General features: G+C 39.0%; 1 protein-coding gene across 3 annotated transcripts; it reads right to left on the bottom strand.

Moving 5' to 3' along the window:
* Positions 1 to 82: 82 nt before the first annotated feature.
* On the bottom strand, positions 83 to 25,376 carry CLIP4 (clip domain serine protease 4). Of its 3 annotated transcripts, none has more exons than XM_089728848.1 (9): positions 25,114 to 25,350; positions 17,553 to 18,170; positions 15,232 to 15,389; positions 14,278 to 14,497; positions 13,046 to 13,184; positions 4,863 to 5,026; positions 4,121 to 4,222; positions 3,473 to 3,657; positions 83 to 3,016 (listed from the first exon to the last, which is right to left on the bottom strand). In XM_089728848.1, exons 1-9 carry the CDS (start codon positions 25,175 to 25,177, stop codon positions 2,867 to 2,869), a joined length of 1,800 nt encoding a protein of 599 aa, XP_089584974.1. In that variant the 5' UTR covers positions 25,178 to 25,350; the 3' UTR covers positions 83 to 2,866. The 3 variants fall into 3 exon arrangements, with proteins under 3 accessions (XP_089584974.1, XP_089584977.1, XP_089584975.1); XM_089728849.1 differs by having other exon boundaries at positions 2,721 to 3,016; positions 17,757 to 18,170; positions 25,114 to 25,311; XM_089728851.1 differs by lacking the exon at positions 17,553 to 18,170 and having other exon boundaries at positions 2,173 to 3,016; positions 25,114 to 25,376.
* Between the last annotated feature and the right edge of the window lie 176 nt (positions 25,377 to 25,552).

The following is a 25,552-nucleotide window of genomic DNA, read 5'->3' on the forward strand; positions in this document are numbered from 1 at the left end:
CAAGTGTACAGGGACCGTACAGTACACGACTCTCTATTACCTGCTAAAATAGATAAAGCTAATGTTAAAAACAAACACATACTAGTGAAAAAATAATTTATTCCGTAAAAAAAAAGAAAACGCAACGCTAAAATCGTGTCAGTTTTCTTTGAGGTTGGCATTTTGTGACGAACATTATATTATAAACATACACAACTTGAGTAATAACATCGATATAATCTTCATTTTATTTATTTACTTTATAAACTAAATTCTGAAAAAGTATGAACATTTTTAAATGTTTTAACGTAAATTTCAATGTTTGTAAAATGAATATAAATAATCAACAAACACTTTTAACACAAAAGTAACTATTATTATTCAATCTATTATCTTTTGCTGTCAAGATAAATACATATTTATTTCAATATTAACACAATATCTTGAAGTAATTATTTAATGTAAAAAAATACTGTACTTTATGGACAATTAATCACTATATACCTGTCTCAATATTTTTTATGTGATTACTTAACTATAAACATTAAATATTTATTTTAAAGGAGAAACCCCGTTTTGGGCCTAAGCGTTACACGAATGGGATATGTACCAAAAAATTCGTCTATTTTGCTTGATTAGCCTATTGAAATCTTAGCTTCATTGACAATGGCCAAGTGTAGAAAATAAGTTGATTTCAATTTTTTATTTTAAACAATCTTTGTAAACATCTGCAACACTTATTTCAATATACGTAACTAGCTCCACAAACGTGCGGATTAGAATTAGAGCATCCATAAAATAGGATCGATTTAGTGGAAATCGAGTGTAAAAAATAATTAATACTCTTTTGCTTTAGGATAAATGACTGTTTTTACAGGTATTTTAATCAATGAAATAGAGTATGGCCATCAAATCGTGACACAACTACTTACAATGGCGGCAATTCAAAATATCTACAACTGACAACATTAAATATAGCATGAAAGGGTAGTTTTGCATTTTTATATTAATGTGACTATGCCATAGAAAAATACAAATGTCAATCAAATCGTGTTATGTTATCTTTAATATTGCCAACTGAAGATATTTTGGATTGCCGCTATTTAGTTGTGCCATGATTCGCTGGCCAGACTGTAAACTTAATCTCATTGAATAACGTAACGTAAAGCACCAAAATCTACTAACAAAAATCATTAAAAGAAATAAATAACTGTGCCATTTAGTTATGACACGAAATCATGTCGGCAACTGCGGCAATTCAAAATATTTTCAACTGGCAATCTTAAATATAGCATGAAAAAGTCGATTTGGTACTTTGAGTTTTTCTATGGTGTAGTTATATTAATAATTTTACTGGTGGTAGGATCTCTTGTGAGTCCGCACCTCCCGCCTGCCCATTTTTTCCGTAAAGCAGTAACGCGTTTCGGTTTGAAGGGCGGGGCAGCCGTTGTAATTATACTGAGACCTTAGAACTTATATCTCAAGGTGGGTGGCGCATTTACGTCGTAGATGTCTATGGGCTCCAGTAACCACTTAACTTCAGGTGGGCTGTGAGCTCGTCGATGGGTATCTAAGCAATAAAAAATAAAAATAAAAAAGGCATAAAATAAAATGAAATGAAATGTAATGAGATAATATGGGAGCACGTAATGATTTATATTTTATATAAAAAAGTTATCATATAAATATAGTTTTTCATATAAAAAAGTTTTCATTAAAATTAAAATAAGACTGACCTAAAGGTCTTAGTTACCAGGTCATAAATTCCCTTAAAAAATCATTTCGTGCGCAGTACCAGTGATTACTTGCTCAGTGCGCAGTACTGCGCAGCGCGTATCGCATTACGTTGTTTTTAATTTTTTACTTTCGTTCGTTTTCGTAAACAACCTAACACGCGATTTCTCGTAACAGGTTCCATTTTTATTTTAAAGCAACCTGTTGCTGCAACAGGTTTCGTAAAAAATTACTCATCTTTAGTAGGAAACAGCCTCAAAAATATCGTTTTTATTAAAATATCTCGAACAATAAACATAACCTAAAATGTAAACATTGTCTGATTTTACCAATTTGGCCATTGCTGGGAGACCTGAAAATTGGGCTCATGAAACCTTCTTAGGTATTGTAACTTATGCCCAAATTCTAGCAGTGTAACGCCAGGCCCAAGTTTGTATGGATTTCGGGTTTGTCCTTTAAGTGTCATCAGGGTATCAATGGCATGGTTTGTTAATAATTCATGTTTTGTCTCTTTCCAACAAATTGGAAGTTGAGCGCTGATGCAAGAGACAAATTTATAAACACTACGCTACGTCATGAAAAACAATAAATTAATTAAGTTTGTGTACCCTGCCATAAAAAAGCAAACTTTAATGAATACAGTTGCTATATTAGTAAGCTATTTTATTTAAGTTAATTCGGAAAATAGATAATTAAATACATTATTAAATATATTTTATGTTGAACGAAATATAAAGATACTCTGTGACTAAAACTGTCTCCGAGCGTCGTGTAGCGACATCTATTGACAGATATAAGAAGCGTTTCGATCATCTGATTTGTTTGTATTTAATACAATTATTTCAAGATAATAATACCTCGTTTATTCCGTACTTAATACACGTAATGTTTACATTATTGGGGCTTCCGAACGACGTCCAGATTAATATTTATTAAACTTCTCAAAACTTATAAAAATCACTATTAAATATTATTATAATCTTCACTGTTGAATATCAATAATAGTCAATTTAATTTTATTAGCACAAAAAACAATTTGTAAATTCATTTAAAAACTCTATTACAGATCTTATTACTTACTGATAGTCCGAAATATCAACTTAGTTAGTATCACACATTAAATCTACGTTTCTCTGAGGTTCCCAGTGGGTCATCACGCATGACCCACAACCTTCTCTTGGATCCAGGGAACGAAGTGCGTGACCCTCGAGTAGACGCCGGGGAAGCCAGCCTCAGCGCATTTCTTGCCGAAGGAGACCACTCCGATCTGGTAGAAGTAGGTCTTGTAGGTCTGCGAGTTCCACTGGAAGAGTGTTCATGGTTAGTCTTTATTGGTGGAGGGCATAATGTGAGTTTGTACATGCAGGAGGTCTAGGATGATTTGAAAGGAAAAGACTCCTCACTCCTCAGACAAAATATTGTGTAACACGCATAACGATATATGGAAAAGAAAGAGCGAGAGAGAGCGAGAGAGCGAGAGAGCGAGAGAGAGAGAGAGAGAATTATGAACAATTCGAAATTCGAATTCAATAAACTTTTTTGTGGCCAGCATTCTAAAAGAAAAGTTTTTACTGTGTGACAATACTTATGACCTGACTAGTTATATATATTTGTAAATGTAGATACAAATGCACAATGTAATATGAAATCTAATGAAATCAAAAATACATAATTTCTCGCTACCCGCATTTTATCTAAATAGTTTAATACCATTTTGGATTTGTTTTAGAAGAAGACATTGATGGCCTCTTATACTCACAATGGGCTGCATCAGAGGGCCCCCGCTGTCCCCCTGACAGGCGTCCTTGCCCCCCTTCTTGTACCCAGCGCAGAGCACCCTCTCATCGATCTTCTGATTCTTATATGGCGAGTACGCTTGAGCACAAAAGTCGTTGCTGACCACGGGCAGCTGCAGGACTTGGAGGTGCGTTGCGGATGGACCGCCTGTTGTGGATACAATTAACATTCTTGCTAATATACTGAGGACGGTGTATGTATCGTGTTGTAAAAAATGAAACCCCCAAAATTTTTAGCGGAGCCCATAGACATCTACAACGTAAATGCGCCACCCACCTCGAGATATAAGTTCTAAGATCTCAGTATAGTTACAACGGCTACCCCACCCTTCAAACTGAAACGCATTACTGCTTCACGGTAGAAATAGGCAGGGTGTAGGTACCCACCCGCGCGGACTCACAAGAGGTCCTTCCACCAGTAAAAATTATAATTTTCGTAATTACTGGTGATTGTAGATGTCTATGGGCTCCGGTAACCGCTTAACACTAGGTGGACCGTAAGTTCGTCCACACAACTAAGCAATAGAAAAATAGTATGGATATAGCGTATAGATAGAATATTTCGGTAACTAAATAGAGCACCCGGTGAGATATATCTGGGGATAACTCACGGAACTCTGTGTCCCCCCAGCCGGCTATGATGGGGTTGTAGTCCTCGAAGCTGCGGGAGCGAAGCTCTGTGTCCTTGGGGATGCAGATAGGCTTGATCAAGTCTGAAATTCAACAGTTATTATTGCGCTTCCATCTTGGCCGAATCTGTGTCACGGAACCTCTCAATCTATCTTCTTCTTTATATATAAAAATGAATTGCTGTTCGTTAGTCTCGCTAAAACTCGAGAACGGCTGAATGAATTTGGCTAATTTTGGTCTTGGATTATTTGTAGAAGTCCAAAGAAGGTTTAAAAGGTAGATGAACATGAAAATGCTCGGAATTAAATCAAAATAACAATTTTGTTTTCCCTTTGATGTGTCTGTCCCCCGCGGGACGGATTCCTTATGTTTTTTTTAAGTTTATTTTATACAAAAGTTTAGGTTTTTATTTATCGATTGAGGCACTACGAAGTCTACCGGGTCAGCTAGTGTATAGATAAATTTACACCGACTTAAAGACGTTCCATAAACTTGATTATTTACACACGCGTAAAGAGCCGATGGCGACACAATAATCTTATTATTTTAGCTTCACACCTTGACTGTGGCAAGTAAAATCATAAACCTTCACCTGGTGTGGCGACGGGCTGAAATGCGTCCCCAACAATATTTCCATTAGTGCGTGGTACGTCTTTCTCGACCCACCATCACTAGGGTAGATTAAAAGTAGCGTTTCCAAGTTTTACTAATTTCTCTTCTTACCTGTAATAGGTACGTCCTTCTCCAGCACCAGGATGCCGATGTCGTTGGTATAAGAGGCGGCATCGTATTGTTCGTGCTTGATCTTCGTCTTAATGAGAACGTCCACAGGAGTAGCACCTTCATCGTCTCTGGCAAGATCCAGCTCTCCCACTCGCACTAAGTACCTGGAAATTATGGATTCGCGATCATTTATTCGGTAGTCTTCGTGAAATTTGGTGTAGCCGAGGCAAATACGAGTACTATTTCGAATGAAATACGTATTCAACACGTTCATTATAAAGGAAAACATCATGTAATCAATATTAAAGTACAATAACTTCATAAATTAGCTTAGTTACTTGTAGTAGGACCTGTTGAGACTGTCATTACGGATTCTCCCGATCCATTAACGGTGCTTTTAGGTACCACAAGAACCGGTCACCGTCCTCATCGAACCCGTCGCTTGCGACGAAGGGCTCCACGAGCGAATTAACCCATAGACACAGCTCACTGAGTTTCTCGCCGGATCTTCTCAGTGGTCGCGTTTCCGATCCGGTGGTAGATTCTGCACCACTTCGGTTTGAGCCCCGTGAGCTCGCCTACACGTTAGGGTGAAGCTGAAATAGCCAAGGCTCAAGACTATTTCAGCATAGGTAGCATAGGTGGGGAAAAAAATGGAGAGTGGATAGCTTATTTTTTTTGCTTATCTGCTGCCAGTATGGAAATGACTCCATAGAGCGCCTTGTCGTTCAGGGCAAAGTAGAAGACACCAAACCACGTGGAAGGTTGCCCATGCGATGGACCGACCAGGTGAAGTCGGCAGTTGGCGGCTGCATGAGTGTACCAGGCTCACCACAAACTGGGAGGAGTGGCGATTGCTCGTGAGGCGCATAACATCTGCCCACAGCAATGATACTGCATGACGAGCACGACCGCTCTGACAATAGTGATACGACAAAGGAAAAGAAAACTGCTAGTAGCGTCGAAGGGCTATTCTGGCTTCAGCGGGTGTGTAGTGCTCACGGGGCTATTTGCGAGACTTTGCTATCATCTGCAGGAGCAGTGCTTCGCTGGATCTACGGCCGGAATCGCCCAGCGGCTAGCGAGTAGCACCAACTGTTTTATAAATGACGCCACCAAGGCCAATTTTTTTTTTGCTTAGATGGGTGGACAAGCTCACAGTCCACCTGGTGTTAAGTGGTTAGTGGAGCCCATAGACATCTACAACGTGAATGCGCCAACCATCATCAGATATAAGTTCTGAGGTCTCAGTATAGTTACAACGGCTGCCCTACCCTTGAAACCGAAACGCATTACTGCTTCACGGCAGAAAAAGACAGGGTGGTGGTACCTACCCGTGCGGACTCACAAGAGGTCCTACTACCAGTAAAATGATGTTCACTTGGCGACGTTCAAGTACTCCGGTGAGCATTCGACATTGGACCGTGAATTCCTTCACCCATGAACATGAAAAACGTGTGAATTCACACAGTCCTCAATTGCACGGGAACCGGTTTAGTTCCAACATCGTAATTATAAATGACATTGAAGACGCTCGGAATCTATTTGTTTACGAAGCAATTTACAAGTGCCTATGTTATTTGTATGATATTATCCTGTTAGAGGCGTTTCGTAACAGTTTTTATTCGCAATTTTGTTTTATGACTTCGCGTGCTGCTCAAAGACGATGTTTTAGTTTTATGTACATGTTTATTGCGTGGGCTGGTGACGAGTTCGCGGTCCCCAGTGATAGATTTACGTCCTAGGTCCGTGAGCTCCGGGCTTAGAGCGGCATAATTTGAGGAGAGGCCAACATTTTTGAAATGTAAAAATTTCAAAGACGAAAAAAAGTAAAGAGTAAGTCGCCGTTGAAAAAGAGTTTAGATTAATTTAAAAAAAAAATATTATATAATATAAAGTTATTTTAAATTTAAAAAAGTTGGGTCGAAAATAATGAAATTTGTTCTAACATTAAAGGCGGCGCGATAAACAGGGTCTATGGAGGAGGAGGAGGCAGGCGGTCCCCCTGGTGTTGGATAACCAGAGCCCGTAGACCTCACAACAGGAATGTCCTCAGTCAACCGAGGTCCATTTGAGTTGTGGTTTATGTAACGCAAATTATATTTATAACCTGTTTGGTCTTTGTTAGATGCTTTTGTTCTTTCGAGGAACCTCAACAATCGCATCCCTTGATACGAATGCACTCGGCTTTAGACAAAGATGACTTTTAGAGTGAAGGTCCTTGTCTCAAATGTATAGTAATTACCTACGCAAATTTTAATTATTGCGGGTTTTATCGCATCACTCGAAGCGAGTACACGTGCGATTGATTATTTTAGATTATGGTCATTCATTAGTCGAAATTAAAATTGTAAATTTTGACGACTAGAAAATCGGGTCCCCAAATTAAATTCGTGAAATTATTTATAACGTATTAATTTTGTATTACTGTAAAGTTTTAATAAGGTTAAGGTTAAGGTTTAAATGTTTATGTCTGATTTTTGTATTGCTTAGATGGATGGACGAGCTCACGACCCACTTGGTGTTAAGTGGTTACCGGAGTCCATAGACATCTACAACGTAAATGCCGCCACTCACCTTGACACATGAGTTGTAACGTCTCATTTTAAACAGTACAACGGCTGCCCCGCCCTTCGAACCGAAACGCATTGCTGCTTCACCTACGTGTACCTATACGTGCGGTTTATCTGTTTAAATACATTCAGCAAATAAGAAGCAAAAATCTGTCAATGTCAACCGTTGTCTGTGATCCACTAACCTCAGAGGTCAATGTTATCTAAAAACTCGTAGTTATTGTCTTAAGCAGTTTCATTTGAAATAACCAAATTTAGTACTTCGTCTAAATTTATTTTGGCAATGCACAACTGATATTTCAAACGCATGATGCGTGTGCGACTCATCAGACTCTCTAAGTTAAGATAGGAAAACGTGTATCATTTATATTATATTTGCCTCAATTCCCCCGTGTCGTAAACACAAATAAGACTATTTTTGCGGCTTAATTTCGCTATCAGTGATATTTTTATTATTGACTAGCTGACCCGGCAGACTTCGTAGTGCCTCAATCGATAAATAAAAGACCTAAACTTTTATATAGAATAAACTTAAAACAAACAAAAGAAATCCGTCCGACGGGGGACACGTCAAAGGGAAAACAAAATTGTTATTTTTATTTAATTCCGAGAATTTTCATATTTTTATACCTTTTAAACCTTCTCTGGACTTCAAATAATTCAAGACCAAAATTAGCCAAATCGGTCAAGCCGTTTTCATGTTATGTCGTGACAACGGAAAACGGGTTTCATTTTTATATATATAGATTATTTCAGTCTTTTTTTTTCGTACCTATTCGCTGGTAGCGTAAAGGGCTCTATATTCAGCAACGCCCTTACTTGTAAGTGAGCTCACGGGCTCAGCCTGAGAGAATTGGCTAACATTAGCCTTAGCAAGAGCAGTGCTTGGCTGAATCTACTGCCGGATCGGAATCGCGACCCACTGAGAAGATCCGGCGAGTAACTCGGCGGGCTTTTTTTTCTTCCTACCTAAGCTGATAGCCTTGAGAGGCTATTTCAGCGTAACCTTAACTAGTAGGTGAGCTCACGGGGCTCAAACCTGGCGACGTTGCTAACACGAACCCTAGCAAGAGCCGTGCTTCACAGAGTCTACCACCGGAACGGAAACGCGACCCACTGAGAAGATCCGGCGAGAAACTCAGTGGGCTGTGTCTTTGGGTTAATCAGCGGGCTATGTCTATGAGTTAGTTCGCTCGTCGAGTTCTACGAGGATATTTCCGTAATTTTGAAGGCTTTAACAGTATTCGCGGTGACGGGTGACAATCAGTCTGTAAACGCGAGATTGGACTGTAAAAGTATCGACAAGACAGTCGTCGTGGCCTAAAGGATAAGACGTCCGGTGCATTCGTATCTAGCGATGCAACGGTGTTCGAATCCCGCAGACGGGTACCAATTTTTCTAACGAATTATGTACTTAAAAAATGTTTACGATTGTTTTCACGATGAAGGAATAACATAGTGTAATAAAAATCAAATCCGCATAATTATAATTTACGTAATTACTAGTGGTAGGACTTCTTGTGAGTCCGCACGGGTAGGTACCACCATCTTGCCTATTTCTGTCGTGAAGCCGTAATGCGTTTTGGTTTGAAGGTTGGGGCAGCCGTTGTAACTATACTGAGACTTTAGAACTCAAGGTAGCATTCAGGGTGTGATGTCCCCTTAACAACAAATGGGTCGTGAGCCCGCCCACCCATTGAGCACAATAAATAAGGTTGACGCGTGATAATTACAGCCGCCTACATGTAATCATTTGTCTCTGTTTAATTTATGATTGATACCCAAGTCATTTATCTTATGATATACGAGAGACCGGATTAGTTATAATGTAAAATAATTATGTTCAATTACTTTATTGCAAGACATAGCAGTGATCCGCTTGTATGTATGTGGTCATAATCATTATGCTCAGGGCCGGATTTAAACTTAATGCCGCTCCTGGGCACCGGAAAAAAAGCCGCCCCAACACTGGAATATTACTTAAACTTATAGTTTATATATTTTATTTTTCATTATTAAAATAAGTAATTTATTGCAGAAACTTTATTACACGACTAGCCGTACTCGCCCGCTTCGCTGCGCATTTAAAATTAACATTATTATTTATTGTCATTATTATTAGGGAGTCCAAAACTCATATAAATAGTAGCCTATGCATTAAGTGCATGTATTTTCTACACGGATACCAAGTTTCAAGTCAATCGGATGCATTGTTCAGTAGTTATAACGGAACATCCGTAAAAACCACTGTAGATTTATATATTAGTATAGATTATATATTCCAAAAAGATAAATAAATAGTTGTTTTTTTTCTAACAATTATAAATTTTTTTCAGTTTCAAAATTTTGGCGTCCTATAAAATTTGCCGCCCTGGGCACTTGCCCCGACTGCCCCTAGTGTAAATCCACCGCTGATTAATATATTAGATGCATAGACAATTTTAAGGTCCGCTGATATTGAGTGACTATCGGAGTCTATGGACTTTTTTTGTTTTTTTTTGCCCTTGTAGTCAGACGAGCATACGGCCCACCTGATGGTGAGTGGTTACCGTCGCCCATGGGCTACAGCAATGCCAGGGGCAGAGCCAAGCCGCTGCCTACCGCTTAATACGTCGGAATGTCAATATACTCCGAGATACAGGCTTGTCCCAATTGTTTAACAAAGCAGCTGCCTTACTGGTGGTAGGACCTCTTGTGAGTCCGCGCGGGTGGGTACCACCGCCCTGCCTATTTCTGCCGTGAAGCAGTAATGCGTTTCGGTTTGAAGGATGGGGCAGCCGTTGTAACCATACTAGAGACCTTAGAACTTATATCTCAAGGTGGGTGGCGCATTTACGTCGTAAATGTCTATGGGCTCCAGTAACCACTTAACACCAGGTGGGTTGTGAGCTCGTCCACCCATCTAGCAATAAAAAAAAAAGGTTCTTCGGCCTCATATCTTTGGATCGGTGTTGGTATTGGCAAATGTTTCGTTCTACACCTAAGTCACGAGTTCTTTTACCCAATTAAGCGTCAGCTCCTAGTCATTTCACAAAATAACAAACTAATTTTACCAAAGCAAAGCTCGGTAAAATAGCGCATTGAAATTAACGAACTTTCATCATAGAACCAAAAACAATTAGAGCTGCCAAACTCTCCGACTCAGGACACAAATATGTATGTAAGTGCACACTACACATACGCGCTTGAAACAAATTAAGACATCGGTAAACTTAGAAATCACATTAAATTAATCAGGATTCAAGAACGAAGGTAATTACGGAACTATACATAATAATGAAACGTATTACTAATTAACGTATCGCGGAACTATTAATTGCGCCTACGCTAGGACTGTGCTAAAAAAGAACTGGATAATTTATACAAAATCGTTAGGTTAGATAGCGAGATTTCCTGTATGTGAATGTTGGATTCCGGCAGAGGCGGATTATCCGTAATGCAAACTAGGCACGTGCCTAGGGGCGTGTGGTTACAAGGGGCGCGTGAGCTCAGAATTTTTCCTCATCATTTTTTCTTCTGCCTATTCTCTGGTAGCCTAAGGGGTCATTCGCGCTACGTCGTGACCGGACACAAATGATGACGTGTATACAAATACACTCAGGCTGAGCCCCGTGAGTTCATCCACCGGTCATGCCAATAAATAACTTAAATAAATAACTGGAAACAAAATCACGCATGGTCATCCGACCCCAATTTAGGATTCTGTGTTATGGGTACTAGAGAGATAATAAATACCTAGACAAAGGATAAACAAATCTGTTCATACACAATGTTTGCCCGACGTGGGAATCGAACCCACGACCCTTGGCACAAGAGTCAGGGCCAGTTACTACTGCAGTATCAATCAATCAAGTCAAGTGTTAATTAACAGAAGAGCATCTCTAAGTTACAGGCAGATAGGTAAACAAAAACCTACAAAGGACAAACCAACCAACTAGTTCCAAATTAACATAACGTTTATGAATATTATCAACATAAACATCATTATTATTGTTTGAATGAAGACCTGACTGCCTTCAGACGATGTTATTTTAATATTGATTTCTATATATGTAAATATATGCATTTTATATTTAAGATAAATGAACGCAATTATAAAACCTTGTATTATGTAATTGTTTTGTACATTTTAATTTATCACTTAACGTATGAGCTTCGTAATGGCAAATCTATACTAATTTGTTTTAATGTATTGTTTTAGTCTCAGGCCATATCCGTACCGTAAGGACCCAAAGGTAAGCCGCCGTCGCCTAAAACATGTCATGTCGGATCTCCCGGATACATTGTCGGCGGTTCTAGACCTTTCAAGCACTGGTCACTTAATAAGGGAACTAACCCATAGACACAGCCTACTGAGTTTCCCGACGGATCTTCTCAGTGGGTCGCGATTCTGATCCGGTGGTAGATTCTGCTCTTGCTAGGGCTAGTGTTAGCAAATTCTCACGGGTTGAGCTCCTGAGCTCACCTACCCATCAGGCCGTAGCTGGAATAGCCACAATATACCAACCCCATACCGAGTTAGCGGAAAAAAACGAAAGATTTTCGCTTCCTTTGGAAATATTCATATTTAAGATCATTTTATTTATCGACGATAATATCGAATAATAATTTACCGTTTTCCAATTTAAAAGACAGGGTGGCTATCATATATTAGCATTGGGAATTCGATTTCACGTCTGGTTAAGGTGTCTGGTAACTTGACGTTGCACTCATCAGCTTAATAAAATAACTCAGCCTATCTCCAACAGTCGAAGTCTGTATACTGTATCTGATTTTTTTCCTACCTAAGCTGATAGCCTTGAGAAGCTATTTCAGCGTAACCTTAACTAGTAGGTGAGCTCACGGGACTCAAGGCGGAGTGTTGCTAACCCTGAACCTAGCAAGAGCAGTGCTTCGGAGAATCTACCACCGGATCGGAAACGCGACCCACTGAAAAGATCCGGCGAGAAACTCAGTGGGCGAAATTAATCTGGACTGCCCAATAATGCAACACTGGACACGTGTGCATGTTGAGCGCTCTGGATCCAAACCAGCCTTTAGGTTAAGGTAGTGTTGACGTTAATTTTGAGTTTTTGTTTTGTTATTGTTATTTGATTTTATGTTATATTGTAGGAGATTGTAGTTATTGTTTTTGTTTAATTCTGGTATACTATATGAATGTAATATGGATGCAAAATCTGTAGTAAATGAAATAAATAAATAAATATTGTACTGATACAGTTATGAAGGAATATCGGTCCCTCCTATAGGAAATAAGTGAAATTTCGTGTCAGAAACTGGCAAGGTTTAGGTGAAATCCGGCCCGTGTGGAATCGCCGGACTCTCTGTAACCATATCGGTTATAAGGTGGTACCTTTACTGGTGGTAGGACCTCTTGTGAGTCCGCGCAGGTAGGTACCAACACCCTGCCTACTTCTGCCGTAAAGCAGTAATGCGTTTTGGTTTGAAGAGTGGGGCAACCGTTGTAAGTATATTTGAGACCTTAGAACTTATATCTCAAGGTGGGTGGCGCGTTTACGTTGTAGATGTCTATGGGCTCCAGTAACCACTTAACACCAGGTGGGCTGTGAGCTCGTCCGTCCATCTAAGCAATAAAAAATAAGGACTTACAGGTCATCGTCGTGGTTGTGCATGCAGTGCGCCGCCGTGAGCACGTGCCTGCTGGTGATGAGGGAGCCTCCGCACAGCCAGCGCACTCCGCCGCCTCTGCGCGGCTTGTAACCGAGGTTCACCATCCAAGGGAAATCGCCTGCAGGAACACGCTATTTAGATTCTGTTAAGTTGGAATGTCTTCTAAAGTAGTACCAGTACGAATAATCAGTTAGAAGAACTTATTCCAAAAACTTCCAAAAATTTTAAGTCGTCGTGGTCTAAAGGATAAGACGTCCGGTGCATTCGTGTTCAGCGATGCAACGGTCTTCGAATCTCAGGCGGGTACCAATTGAAGGAACAGCATCGTGTAATAAAAATCAAACACACATAATTATAATTTGCGTAATTACTGGTGGCAGGACCTCTTGTGAGTCCGCATGGGTAGGTACCACCAGAAATAGGCAAGGTGGTGTTACCTACCACCTTGCCTATTTCTGCTGTGAAACAACAATGCGTTTCGGCTCGAAGGGTAGGACAGCCGTTGTAACTATACTGAGACCTTAGAACTCATACCTATCCTCTATCTCTATCCATCATATCTCAAGGTGGGTGGCGGCATTTTCGTTATAGATGTCTATAGGCTCCGGTAACCACTTAACACCGGGTGGGCTGTGAGCTCGTCCACACATCGATGCAATAAAAAATAAATAAATAAAAACTTCCGATGAAGCAATAATTAACTTTGAGTACATTACCTACTGTAATTCTCATTTTTCGAAATAATTATTATTTTTTTAATTAAAATTTTGTGGTACGTATTAATATTTCCCGTTTTGCTTTTTAATTGATTTGGAAAGATAAACTGTTTTCCATTCTTTTAGTGACACTGGAGTTTGTCAGCGCTCCGGTCATCGTCCTCGTCGAACCCGTTGCTTGCGACGAAGGGCTCGACGAGTAAATTAACCCTCAGACACAGCCCACTGAGTTTCTCGCCGGGTCTTCTCCGTGGGTCACGTTTCCGATCCGGTGGTAGATTCTGCGAAGCACTGCTCTTGCTAGGGTTCGTGTTAGCAACGTCATTAGGTTTGAGCCCCGTGAGCTCACCTACTAGTTAAGGTTACGCTGAAATAGCCTCTCAAGGCTTAGGTACGCAAAAAAAAATTGTCAGCGCTTACTAAACTAATAACTAAATAGGGAATCGAATCAAAAACGGTTATGTGTTTGGCTGTTTGTACGCTGACATGACGTACCAAGTTTAGCGCTGACTCCCCCGACGACCCTGCTGAAGGAAGCATTGCTGACGCCGCAGTACGGGGGCTCAGGGAACGCTGGTACCAAGTCCTCTATCGCTGACTTCGCTGACTGCGTCGGAGCCGGCGCTTGCGTGGTCGTGGTGGTCGTGGTCGTAGTGGTGGTAGTGGTGGTAGTATCTGGTGGTACCGTTGGAAAGCCAGGGAGGGGACAGCAGACCTGCGCAATTAGGGCATAAATATGTTTAGTGATTGGCTTGGATTTTGTTCAGCGAGTCAGCCTTATTACTTTGGTGTTGAGCTCATAGACATGTCAGAACATGACTACGGTCACCCATGCTGAAAATCGGTCAGGGCGATTGGAAAGTAAAAATCATGGAGGGTGGAGTTAAGGTAAAAAGCAAGTTATTGTTCGAAGACTCAGTGAAATAGAGCTAGTGTAGGAACTGGAAATGATAGGAATATATCAGATTTAAGCTGAGTGAGGTGTACTGGGCTAAAGTGAAGCGTGGTAGTTTATGCTGTTGCTTTTAAAATCTTTCACCTTGCTACTATGGCGGCACCTTAATTGGCTCCTTTTCAGTGGACCTTGTTTAATACATTATGATGATGCTCCTTCGTTTTTTTTATTGTCGTTGTATGGAGACAAGCGCACGGCCTACCTGATGGTGTTTACAGTCGCCCATGGCCTACAGCAATGCCAGGGGCAGAGCCAAGCTGTTACCTACCGTTCTTCACTCTTGAGTTAAAACTTAATTCAGCACTACAGCCCGTGATGAGCGACATCCACGTTCTGATGTCTATGAGCTCTTGCCGTTAATAGCTATTGCACCGTGGGCTTGTCTGTCCGTGTGTTGCAAATAATAATATATTTAGGGGAGGTTGCGATGACACTGAAAGGTTTCTGACATTTGCTTATTTGATATTGGCTTCGTTTCCAAAATCAGTAAGCACCTTAGGATTAGACCCTTCGAAGCCGCAATGAGCCTTCCTGAGCAGTACAGCAGCGGCGGGGTTCGTCTTGAACTCCTTAACGATCTTCAGGTAAGGCTTGCACTGGAGCAAGTTCAGACAGCTCCCGACCTCGTTTTCCACAGTTTGGCATGGTTCATCTGGAAACATCATTGTTAATGTTATACCGACCACAAGAGATGACCACCGCTGATCATAATGCATCCACTTAGGAGGGGTATCAACCATGACTAAACAGATTAGTAAAAACGTCTGTGTGTTTGTATAACATGCATGGCGCAGCTATTGTAGGTACTTCAGAGGATACCATCTCGCGAAAACCTACCTTGAAACATTAGATCCAGTGTGCTTAGTGTGAGTTTTGTTACAAATTCGCAAATTTGTATGCAGTTGGAACAGCGCCCCTAGCGGCAAACGTAGGCAAACATTCCAACTCCATACAAATCTGAGTTAACTTTTACGATATCGAGAACGTTAAAAACTCGCACTAAGCACACAGTTTAATATATTGGCGACTGAACGTATTAACGGTCATTCTGTTCACTCATCAAAATAAGACTCGCGCGTATTCAAAGCCATTAGAATCTTCTAGTTTCACCAATTATATTAATCACGAATCAGTTCTTTGGTTCGGTTTTCGGTAATTATTGATTTTAAAATGAATACCAGTGAAGAATTGTCCTTGAACGTGCGAATATAATAGCCCTATCATTAGCGAGGCATTTACAGCGTGGAACCAATCTGTGCGATTTGGGTATCAGCCCAAATCGTTTGATAATGGTACACAAAAAAAATGATGTATGACGTATGACTTTTTTTTGGGTTCGCTTCATTTTTTATAGCGAAAATGTTTGTGTAGCGAAGGATTTAATTTAGATTTTCTAAATTGCCTTTTGTGTTTTGATGATTACATTACAATGATTGATATCGTGAGCTCATATCAGTTTACTGCAGGACTAAGTTTTGCACTGAAGCCTTACAGTAATTTAATGTTTTTATTTATTTATCGTATAGCATTAGCGTGTTCATGACTGAAGGCATACTGGTCCGCCATTTTGCTTAAAATTTTTAATCGGTTGTGTTATGTATTTGTAAGTCTAAATTAGTTTTAAACACGTAAATTTTTGCTAGTTTTCTTTCAATCTGATTTTTATCGCCTAAAACGTACGCAATTCTAAAATGGTGGATTAAGTCTTGCCCGTAATTGAGAACCACACATCAGTTCTACTAATATAAGGGTTTTATCTCTAGTTAATATTATTATATTATTATGTAGAATTAGTTTGTATTATCTGATACTAATAGCTCGATCCGTGTTTTGTTATCATATTAGCTCTCGTGTAATTACACACATACAATTGTAATATTAGTCACACATAATAGCGAAATTAGTGCGGGATTTTAGTCAAGCTTTAGATTAATTACGACTAGAAAAGTTTGTAGGAACTATTTGCTTGGAATACGTCCAGAATAATTTGGTATATTATTTGGTATTTACTCTGTTTCCATCGTATCCGCTCTGGGTCCCGACGGGGGAAGAAAGAGTTTAAAGATATGAAGTATCAACTATTTACATTTGACTCAGCGCATGTAAGAGGATTACTTAGAGCGTGGATAAGCCCATTCTCACGGATAGTTCTAAGGGAGTTCGGTTCTCTCTGTATTTTGTATCGGACCTTCAATGGAGAGTGCTCTGAGGAATTATTGGAGATAAAACCACTACGCTCATATCTACAGTACGTACTCAGATACTTTCTTCTCTGCGCACCATCGACCATTAGAATGAACTCTCGCTCTTTCATAGTATTTTTACTCTTTCATGGTATTTTTATTTTATGGAATAAAATTTCACTGTACTTTGTAATAATCTTTGAATATTCCATCTTCCAATGAGGAAAGGGAAAAACTTTACGAGAAAACGTAAGATTTTCGTCTCCGTTCTTTATCTATCGCACTCCTTTCAAGTTTGAGAAAAAAACTTCTAACAGAGGACATTTACGCAACTTAGCTGCCTGAAGCCATTTTAGTAGGAGTATTGAAATGAAAAATGCGCCATTTATTTGATTCTAGAATCTTCCCTGAAATGCCAACAGCCGCACAAAGTTTCAAGTATAACAATAAATCTCTGATAATTAATAATTCCTCAAAGGCTGTGTTTCTTATTTTTAAGCTCGTAAACTTTTAGAACAATAGCGGTTAAGCGCTAAACACAATGTTATACCTTAACCACAGATCACGGGGTGTCGAACAAACAGCATGCATTGTTAATAACAAAATAGTTAATAACAAAAAAAAACAATTACTGAATATTCCTGATGGTCCAAAATTCACGTTTCGGGATTCTATATTAGGGAGTGCGAGTGGAGTTAGGGGCTGTAGTAGGGTGGTGTGCTCAAACGAGTTAGTGCCAGTGTGGACATCACTGTACCCCTCCGACTGGGGTTGAACTGGTGCTAGAGTGCTGAAATCTTGTGCAGCATTCTCCGTATTCCCTTCGTTTTGGTTACCAGGATTCTGGACGTTGTCTTGGTTTTCATTCGGCTGTTCTTGATTAGTTTCATCAGCTCTGGACTCTTCAGTCGGGAACAGGACCGGTTTGTTTTGTGGCTCCTCGTTCTGATCGGGCTGATAGCCGTAGCCGTTTTGGTCGCTTGGTATCCCAGGTTCGGGAGGTGGGGTGGGAAACACTAATGGCTTGTTTTCGGTGAACTGGTCCTGGTTCGGGGGAGACTGGCTTCCGCTGTCATAATTTTGGTCTAGTTGGTTTGGTGTGTACCGGTTTGGGTTCTCGTTGGCTATAGGCCTTGGGCCAATGTTGAAGAAGTTATTGATGCCTTCTCGGAACCGATTCGGGTTGGGTAGGAGATTCTGAGCGAACTGGAACGGCGAGAATCTCCTCTCATCTCTTTGCTGGAAGAAACCTATGGAATTGTTAATTTTAATTAAAGAACTGTAATTCATTTTCGTATATTCACAGTTTACAGTTTACAGTTTCCTTAAACTGGCTGAGAATTATTTACAGATTCACAAAAACATAATTGGTCTGAAGTATCTTGTGTAACTTTTCTTGAAATTTAGCTTAAACACAACTTTATGTATAAATTTTTGGACATTAAATTCTCACACAATAATTAGTTTACGTTAATTCAAAAGAGCAATTTACCAATTAAATTTTCTTTAAATACATTTGTTTACAACAAAAGATAACTTAGGAACTAATTAATTTGATATTCTGTTAAATAAATGATAAGACGTTAGGTACTTGTGATGAGAAATGTGAGTAGCGCGCCATTTTCTCGAAGTAAATACGTATCTGACACGACGGACTTCCACAATAAAGGTATCCAATATATAATAAAAAAATTATATCCGCAAAATTTATGAACTTTTTTTTTTTATTGCCCTTGTAGGCAGACGAGCATACGGCCCACCTGATGGTGAGTGGTTACCGTTGCCCATGGATTTCAGCAATGCCAGGGGCAGAGCCAAGCCGCTGCCTACCGCTTAATACTCTCCACAAGCCTCGTTTGAAGAAGGACATGTCATAGCGCTCGGGAAACACCGTGGAGGGGAGCTCATTCCATAGCCGGATGGTACGTGGCAAAAAAGACCTCTGGAAACGCACTGTGGATGACCGCAGTGGCTCCAGGTAGTACGGATGAACTCTACTCCGGTGGCGGGCGGTGCGATGGTAAAAACGAGATGCCGGTATCATCTCGAACAATTCCTCAGAGCACTCCCCATGGAACATATAAAGTTACTCTAAGTCTTTATAGATAGGTACTGTATTTGCTAATTTTGAAGTGAAGCCTGAGAAGAACTGAGACAGTTGTTTTTTTTTTCTATTGCCCTTGTAGGCAGACGAGCATACGGCTCACCTGATAGTGAGTGGTTACCGTCGCCCATGGCCTTCATCAATGCTAGGGGCAGAGCCAAGCCGCTAGCTACCGCTTAATACAAGCCATAATTACAAGCCTCGTTTGAAGAAGGACATATAGAATAAAACTGGTTCTTCAACCTAGCGTCTCAAATGGGCGGCTTTGCGTTTTGATATCTATGAGCTACTACTTTAGTGCGGTTTTTTAATGACTGTATAGTTCTCAATTCAATCATCTGACTAGACCGCCGAGTCCCAATTTTGTTAGGCTTGATTATATCTTGTAGTTTTAATTCTAAGCTATGGCATGCTCGAAAATGATAAATAATAATACTCATGATAATTTGGAGTCCTTTAAACATTCTATGATGTTGGTAGAGGCAATTTTTTCTATATTTAGGTATCTCGAGTAATTGTTTTTTATTTATTGCGAGTGTGATTTAGACGTGACGTTTTTCCTTCACTTCAGAAGGTCATTCGTAATACCCATATTTATTAGAGGCATTGATCAAGTTGACATGTTATAGAAAGGGAGACCTTTAGAAGTTTTCTATCTGATTCTCACCCAGGCTAAGTTATTTAGATGATTATAATGATTGACACTAAGAAAGTTTTCAAATAAAAATGCTATCTGTCATTGATTTGAGGACCGAAATAGTGGCATCACTTGTTAAGAATACACCAGGGTTGGGAGGTTACTAATGGGACAAGATCAATATAATCAATCTCTGTCGTTTTCATAAAATTGGATGGACTGAGTTTTTATCAAACTGTTCAAAAACAAATTGCTTTAAATTGACTTTTTGTCCTAAACGCCATTTTGTCATCATTTCGACACAATCATATTATGGGCAAATTAAACAAAAAGAACGGAACCGGATCTTGTTTTGCACGTTTCAAACACTAAAAATACTTGTTATATTGACCGACGTGTCATTTAGATTGTTTATTTAACAGTCGGTTTCCGCGTAATGGTTTTGGTACCGAGCGGTTTGAAGCGCGTAGTTTTTGGTTTTTTTTTTTGTAAAGGTTGTTTTGAATCGATGCTGGCTTCGTTTTATTGAAATAGATGAGAAGTAGAACTTAGGGCTCGATGGATCACAGATGTCCACGTCACAACCAACTTGAGGCAGACCACTTTCACTGGTGCTAGGACCTCTTGTGAGTCCGCGCGGGTAGGTACCACCACCCTGCCTATTTCTGTCGTGAAGTAGTAATGCGTTTCGGTTTGAAGGGTGGGGCAGCCGTTGTAACTATACTGAGATCTTAGAACTTAGATCTCAAGATGGGTGGCGCATTTACGTTGTAGATGTCTATGGGCTCCAGTAACCACTTTACACCAGGTGGGCTGTGAGCTCGTCCAACCATCTAAGCAATAAAAATAAAAAAAAGAAGCCCGAAGTCCCGGTTTCCTAACGCCTGCCCCCTTCCTTCTAAAAAAATATAAATGTTAAAATTAAATTGACAATGTCACTGGCACGTTATAGGAAATGTTATTTCCGGGTTTGACAAATCCAGTCGGCGATTAGTGCGAAATGGTTATACGACAAATGTTAATATTTTAAATTGTGTACATTACACTAGAAGGTACGTTCAGAAAATATTGTAAGAAGAAAAATATACTAACCGAATGTTATTACGTATATGGTAACCAAAATTAACATAATCAAAATGCTTAAAATTTTTATTCAGAATAACAAATTCAAAATGTCAATTTACTCATTCACCGTTGGCGTATTTTCAACTATGCGATATTCGAATTTGCGTGATGGCAACACCGAATGAAATAGTTGTAGGTTTTTGTTAAGCGGACGCAAAATACATTTTTAGGTCGCTGCCCCTAAAATGATTACTGAACCCAATAGGGCTGCCGCCATCCACTTCGTGAGATATGATTTTTAGGATATGATTACAAGTTGTGAATTTGACGTGACCGTTTTCTACCTATGTGCTAGTAGCCTCAAAGGGCTATTTTGGCTTCGCATTGACTGGAGGATGAGCTCACGGGTCCAGCCTGACATCATTTGCTAGCCCTAACAAGAGCAGTTGTTTTACAGAATCTACCACCGGATCGGAATCGCAATCCACAGACCATTATCATCCGGCCTATCCTGTGATGTACCGTCAATGTACTTTTTTAATTTTTTTATTGCATTGGTCGGTGGACGAGCTCACAGCACACCTGGTCCTAAGTGGTTACCGGATCCCTTAGACATTCACAACGTAAATCCCGCTACCCACCTTGAGATATGAGTTCTAAGGTCTCAACATAGTTACAACGGCTGCCTCACCCTTCAAACCGAAACGCATTACTGCTTCACGGCAGAAATAGGCAGGGCGGTGCTACCTACCCGTGCGGACTCACAAGAGGTCCTACCACCAGTAGTACTTCCGCCCTTTAGCCTGAAGGACGGACAATCCTGTAGAATTATAACTTCGAAATGTCTATGGGCTTCGAAGATCGGCTCAGGTATATATGACAATAATGGGAGCATCAAACAGTTTGACAGGCCGATAATACAGCGTATATACCAGGATGCTAAGATAATGAAATTTATGAAACGTTATTAGATTAATATTGTTTTTCAATGTCAAGAGTACATCTCCCACCACGCGAGTCTGACCCCTCCCACAAGCAGACTAAAGTGCGAAGGTCTGCAGGATAAGTGCTACTTAAACTTTTAGAAAATATAATACTACAGGTTTGCTTAGTCGAAGCATACATAAATGAAGTTTTTATGAAACGGTTCAAAAATATGCATATTAATTTTTATGTTTTGGAGGTAAAGATTGATTGATTGAAGGTCAATCGCATATTCAATTTTATTAATTTTCCAAATTTATCAAATTATGTTATACGAAGCGTGATTGATTCTAATTAAGATTGTGACGAATAGGTGTGTCGGCACATCACCAATATATATAGCTATATGTAATATTCTCAAAGCGTTAATACTTCGGAATCTATATATTAATAAGTGAAGCAAAAACTTTGTATCCTTTTTTACGAAAATTGCGCGGACGGAGGAGTATGAAATTTTCCACACTTATAGAGAATATAGAGAAGAAGTGCACAATGCTAATATTTTTTTTAAATAATGCTTAAAAGATACATTAAATCAATTTAGAATTACACACACTACCATGTATTTGACGCACACACGCATGCATACAATTTATTATTGTCAAACTTTTGTTCTTGACGTCTGTGGTCAAATTGAGAATGGTTTAATTATTATTTGTCTTTAACAATATTTTTCTATAGTGTAGTCTTGGCGAAATTTGTGATTATCGAAGTATAATATAATATAAGTATAATATATAATAGTCTTTGAAAATAGAATCAAAATAGTGTACAAACTTACAATTTCAATTAATTATAGTCGAATTTCGACTACCTACTGCGGGACCACTAGATATTACTAACTACACATATACCGCGGTTTCGGTGGCATTTTTTTTTTTTAAATTAAGAAGCGCCTTATTTTCCCGGGATAATGAGCTGCGAATCAACTATCTGTATCTAACACTGTTGTTTTGCTGGAATAGCCACGTAAGCTACTAGCAAATAAATAGGGATAAAAACACTGTTATTTTGGCGTTCATGTACATAAAAAATATCGCATGAGTTGTTTGTTTATCGAGGCTTTTTTATTGCCCTTGTAGGCAAACGAGCATACGACCCACCTGATGGTGAATGGTTACTGTCGCCCATGGACTTCACCAATGCCAGGGACAGAGCCAAGCCGCTGCCTACCGTAAAGGGCTATATACCTATATAAGCTTATGCGCGATATTTCATGTAGGCAAATCAGGTCAACAATGGACATCTATACTTAAGTAATATTATAAAGCTGAAGAGTTTGTTTGTTTGAACGCGCTAATCTGAGGAACTACTGGGCCGATTTGAAAAATTCTTTCAGTGTTAGATAGCCCATTTATTGAGGAATATATAGCATCACGATAAGACCAATACAAGTGGAGCACCAATAAAGAATGTTTCAAAATAGGGGTTTAAATAGCTTCTTAACATTCTATAATTTGAAAATATTTTCACTTTCTACGTAAATGAAGTGGGGGGTAAAGTTTAGCGTTATGCCAAAGCAAATGTTCCGCGCGGATGGAGTCGCCAGTAAAAACTAGTTTATAAATATTTGTGTTGATGAAACCGAAGCCACAATATTGTTACGTGTTCGGCCTCAAATGGCGACCTTGTTATTGAATGACTTATTAGTCGCTACTTAACCAGCAGTGCGTTTGATATTAAAGTTTGACCGACCCGGTGGCTCAGTAATTTACGCTAACTGCTCATCCGAGGGTCCTGAGTTCGATTCCCACATCGGAAAAAAGTTGGTTTGCTCTTTATATATCTATGTATAAATTAAACAAGTAATCCTAGTTCGGTGTCAGATTGTTTTGTTTCCGATTATATTAATTTATATAATTCGTTCACTGCTACTAGACATGATCATAAGATTGTTACTACACTAAATGAGTGGAGAAGCTTAAAGCCCACTTGTTACTAAGTCACCGTTTTTTTTTTCTATCTAAAAATCATATCGAGCAAGAGGAACTGCTGATTAATCCTTTGCAGTAGGCACTTGGAAAGGAAAAAACAAACGTAATGATATAAAATGTATGTGCTAGATTTAGATATTTAAGTGTTAGATTTTTTAAGTTACTAACATAGATTATAAGTATTTCTGACTAACAAAATGTTATGGTTTTAAAAAAAAAACTGAAATAAAGTATAAATAAAATAAAATAAATAAAATATTCTGTTGACCTTGAGGTGTCATACTAGATTTACCGAAAGAGTAGATGAGCTCACGGGGATCTAATCTGGTGACGTTGCTAGCCCTAGCAAGAGCAGTTTTTTCCCTACCTATTCGTTGGTACTCTAAGAGGCTATTCCAATTACGCCCGCACGGGTAGGAGAGCTCACGGGCTCAATTTGAGAGAATTTGCTGACACTAGTCCTAGCAAGAGCAGTGCTTCGCTGAATCTACCACCGGATCGGAGGCGGTGCGACGTATTGTAAATCGCGCGTTGATACATCAAGTCGAATTATTTATGTAAATGATACAAAAACTACACACGTGCAGGTATAAAAATAGATATAGGTAATGTAAATTCGCTCTTAGCTTCTTATTTGGAGATATATGAAGCGATTTCAATAGATTTGATTATGTCATCAAAACGTTCGAATAATCAAATTTTTTAAGAAAATTACGAAGATTGAATAGCAAAGACAAACGGTCAGTCTGCTCTAAATATTTATTTAGCTAAACAGATATATGAATCTAAATTAATTTGGTACAAACTTTTAGAATCGCATTTTAATTCGTGTAATTGAAATAACAAGAACTAATCTATACTTCTATACTTAATATTATAAAGAGGAAAGATTTGTTTGTTTGTATTGAATGGGCTCCGAAACTACTGAACCGATTTGAAAAATTCTTTCGCTGTTTGGAAGCTACACTATTCCCGAGTTACCTAGGCTATTATCTTTTTTGAAAAAAATCAGGGATCCTTACTTTAACTCCATTAATGTAAACCAAGGTGTAAAAAAATTATCTAAAATATTCTTTTCATCGCGTGCCCTGCGAAAACTATTGATGATAGAATAAAATAATGTACTACGACTTTGTAGAACACATTATTATATACATATTTGTAACTATTATAGTAATGCCGCAATATGTGTTCTTAAATTTAAAAAAATTAAAAATCGTCAAATATCGTTGAAATTTTCGTTAAAAACCCGAGAGAGCCGGATTGGCCCGCTTGTCTGCTATAATTAATTATAACCTATCTATTTTCTGTTTCGGTAAAGTTAAAAAAATTAAGGTATTTTTCGGTAAAGTCAAAGTATCGGGACCGAACGAATAATGTGTAAAATAATAATGTAGAACGCATATATATTTTATTGTAATCAAATACTTAAATTCTAGAGATATTTAATTACGTTCGCGATGACTTACCGAATTGACAAAAAACTAATTCCGTACACAAAATGAAGCACAATAAAGCACAGAGTATACGCATATTCACTTTTTTTATTTATTTATTTTTATTTAAAACTAAAACATGCACCACACTCAAGATTTCGTTTTCAACTGAATCGAGAAAAAAGAACCTATTGCCTTTTTTGTAGTTTCGTTTTTTTTTTTTTTTTTTTCTATCAATCTGTAGACGCGGTGATCCCGAGCTCTTGTGTCGGTCAATCTTGACCGCCCATTGATATAAGTTGGCCGTCGAGGTGAACGCGTACGTCATTGCTGTATGTATAATGTACCTACAAACAGTGTTTTATTAAAACCCGATAATAAGACCCGTTGAGAGTAGGGTCTTGCAAATGAATCACTGTACGTGGTTATTCAAACGGGAATTGTGATGTAATTATATTTTGCGATCGGATTT

This window comes from Bombyx mandarina, chromosome 07, assembly GCF_030267445.1.
Source record: "Bombyx mandarina strain Sakado chromosome 07, ASM3026744v2".
NCBI classification, from domain to species: Eukaryota; Metazoa; Arthropoda; class Insecta; order Lepidoptera; family Bombycidae; genus Bombyx; species Bombyx mandarina.

Excerpts from the sequence above, each read along its gene's own strand:
- CLIP4 (XM_089728848.1), bottom strand. The coding sequence starts at position 25,177 with ATGCGTATACTCTGTGCTTTATTGTGCTTCATTTTGTGTACGGAATTA. Across the intron at positions 18,171-25,113 it reads ATTAGTTTTTTGTCAATTCG|GTTTCTTCCAGCAAAGAGAT; the intron begins GTAAGTCATCGC and ends ACAATTCCATAG. Across the intron at positions 15,390-17,552 it reads TGGACCATCAGGAATATTCA|ATGAACCATGCCAAACTGTG; the intron begins GTAATTGTTTTT and ends TGATGTTTCCAG.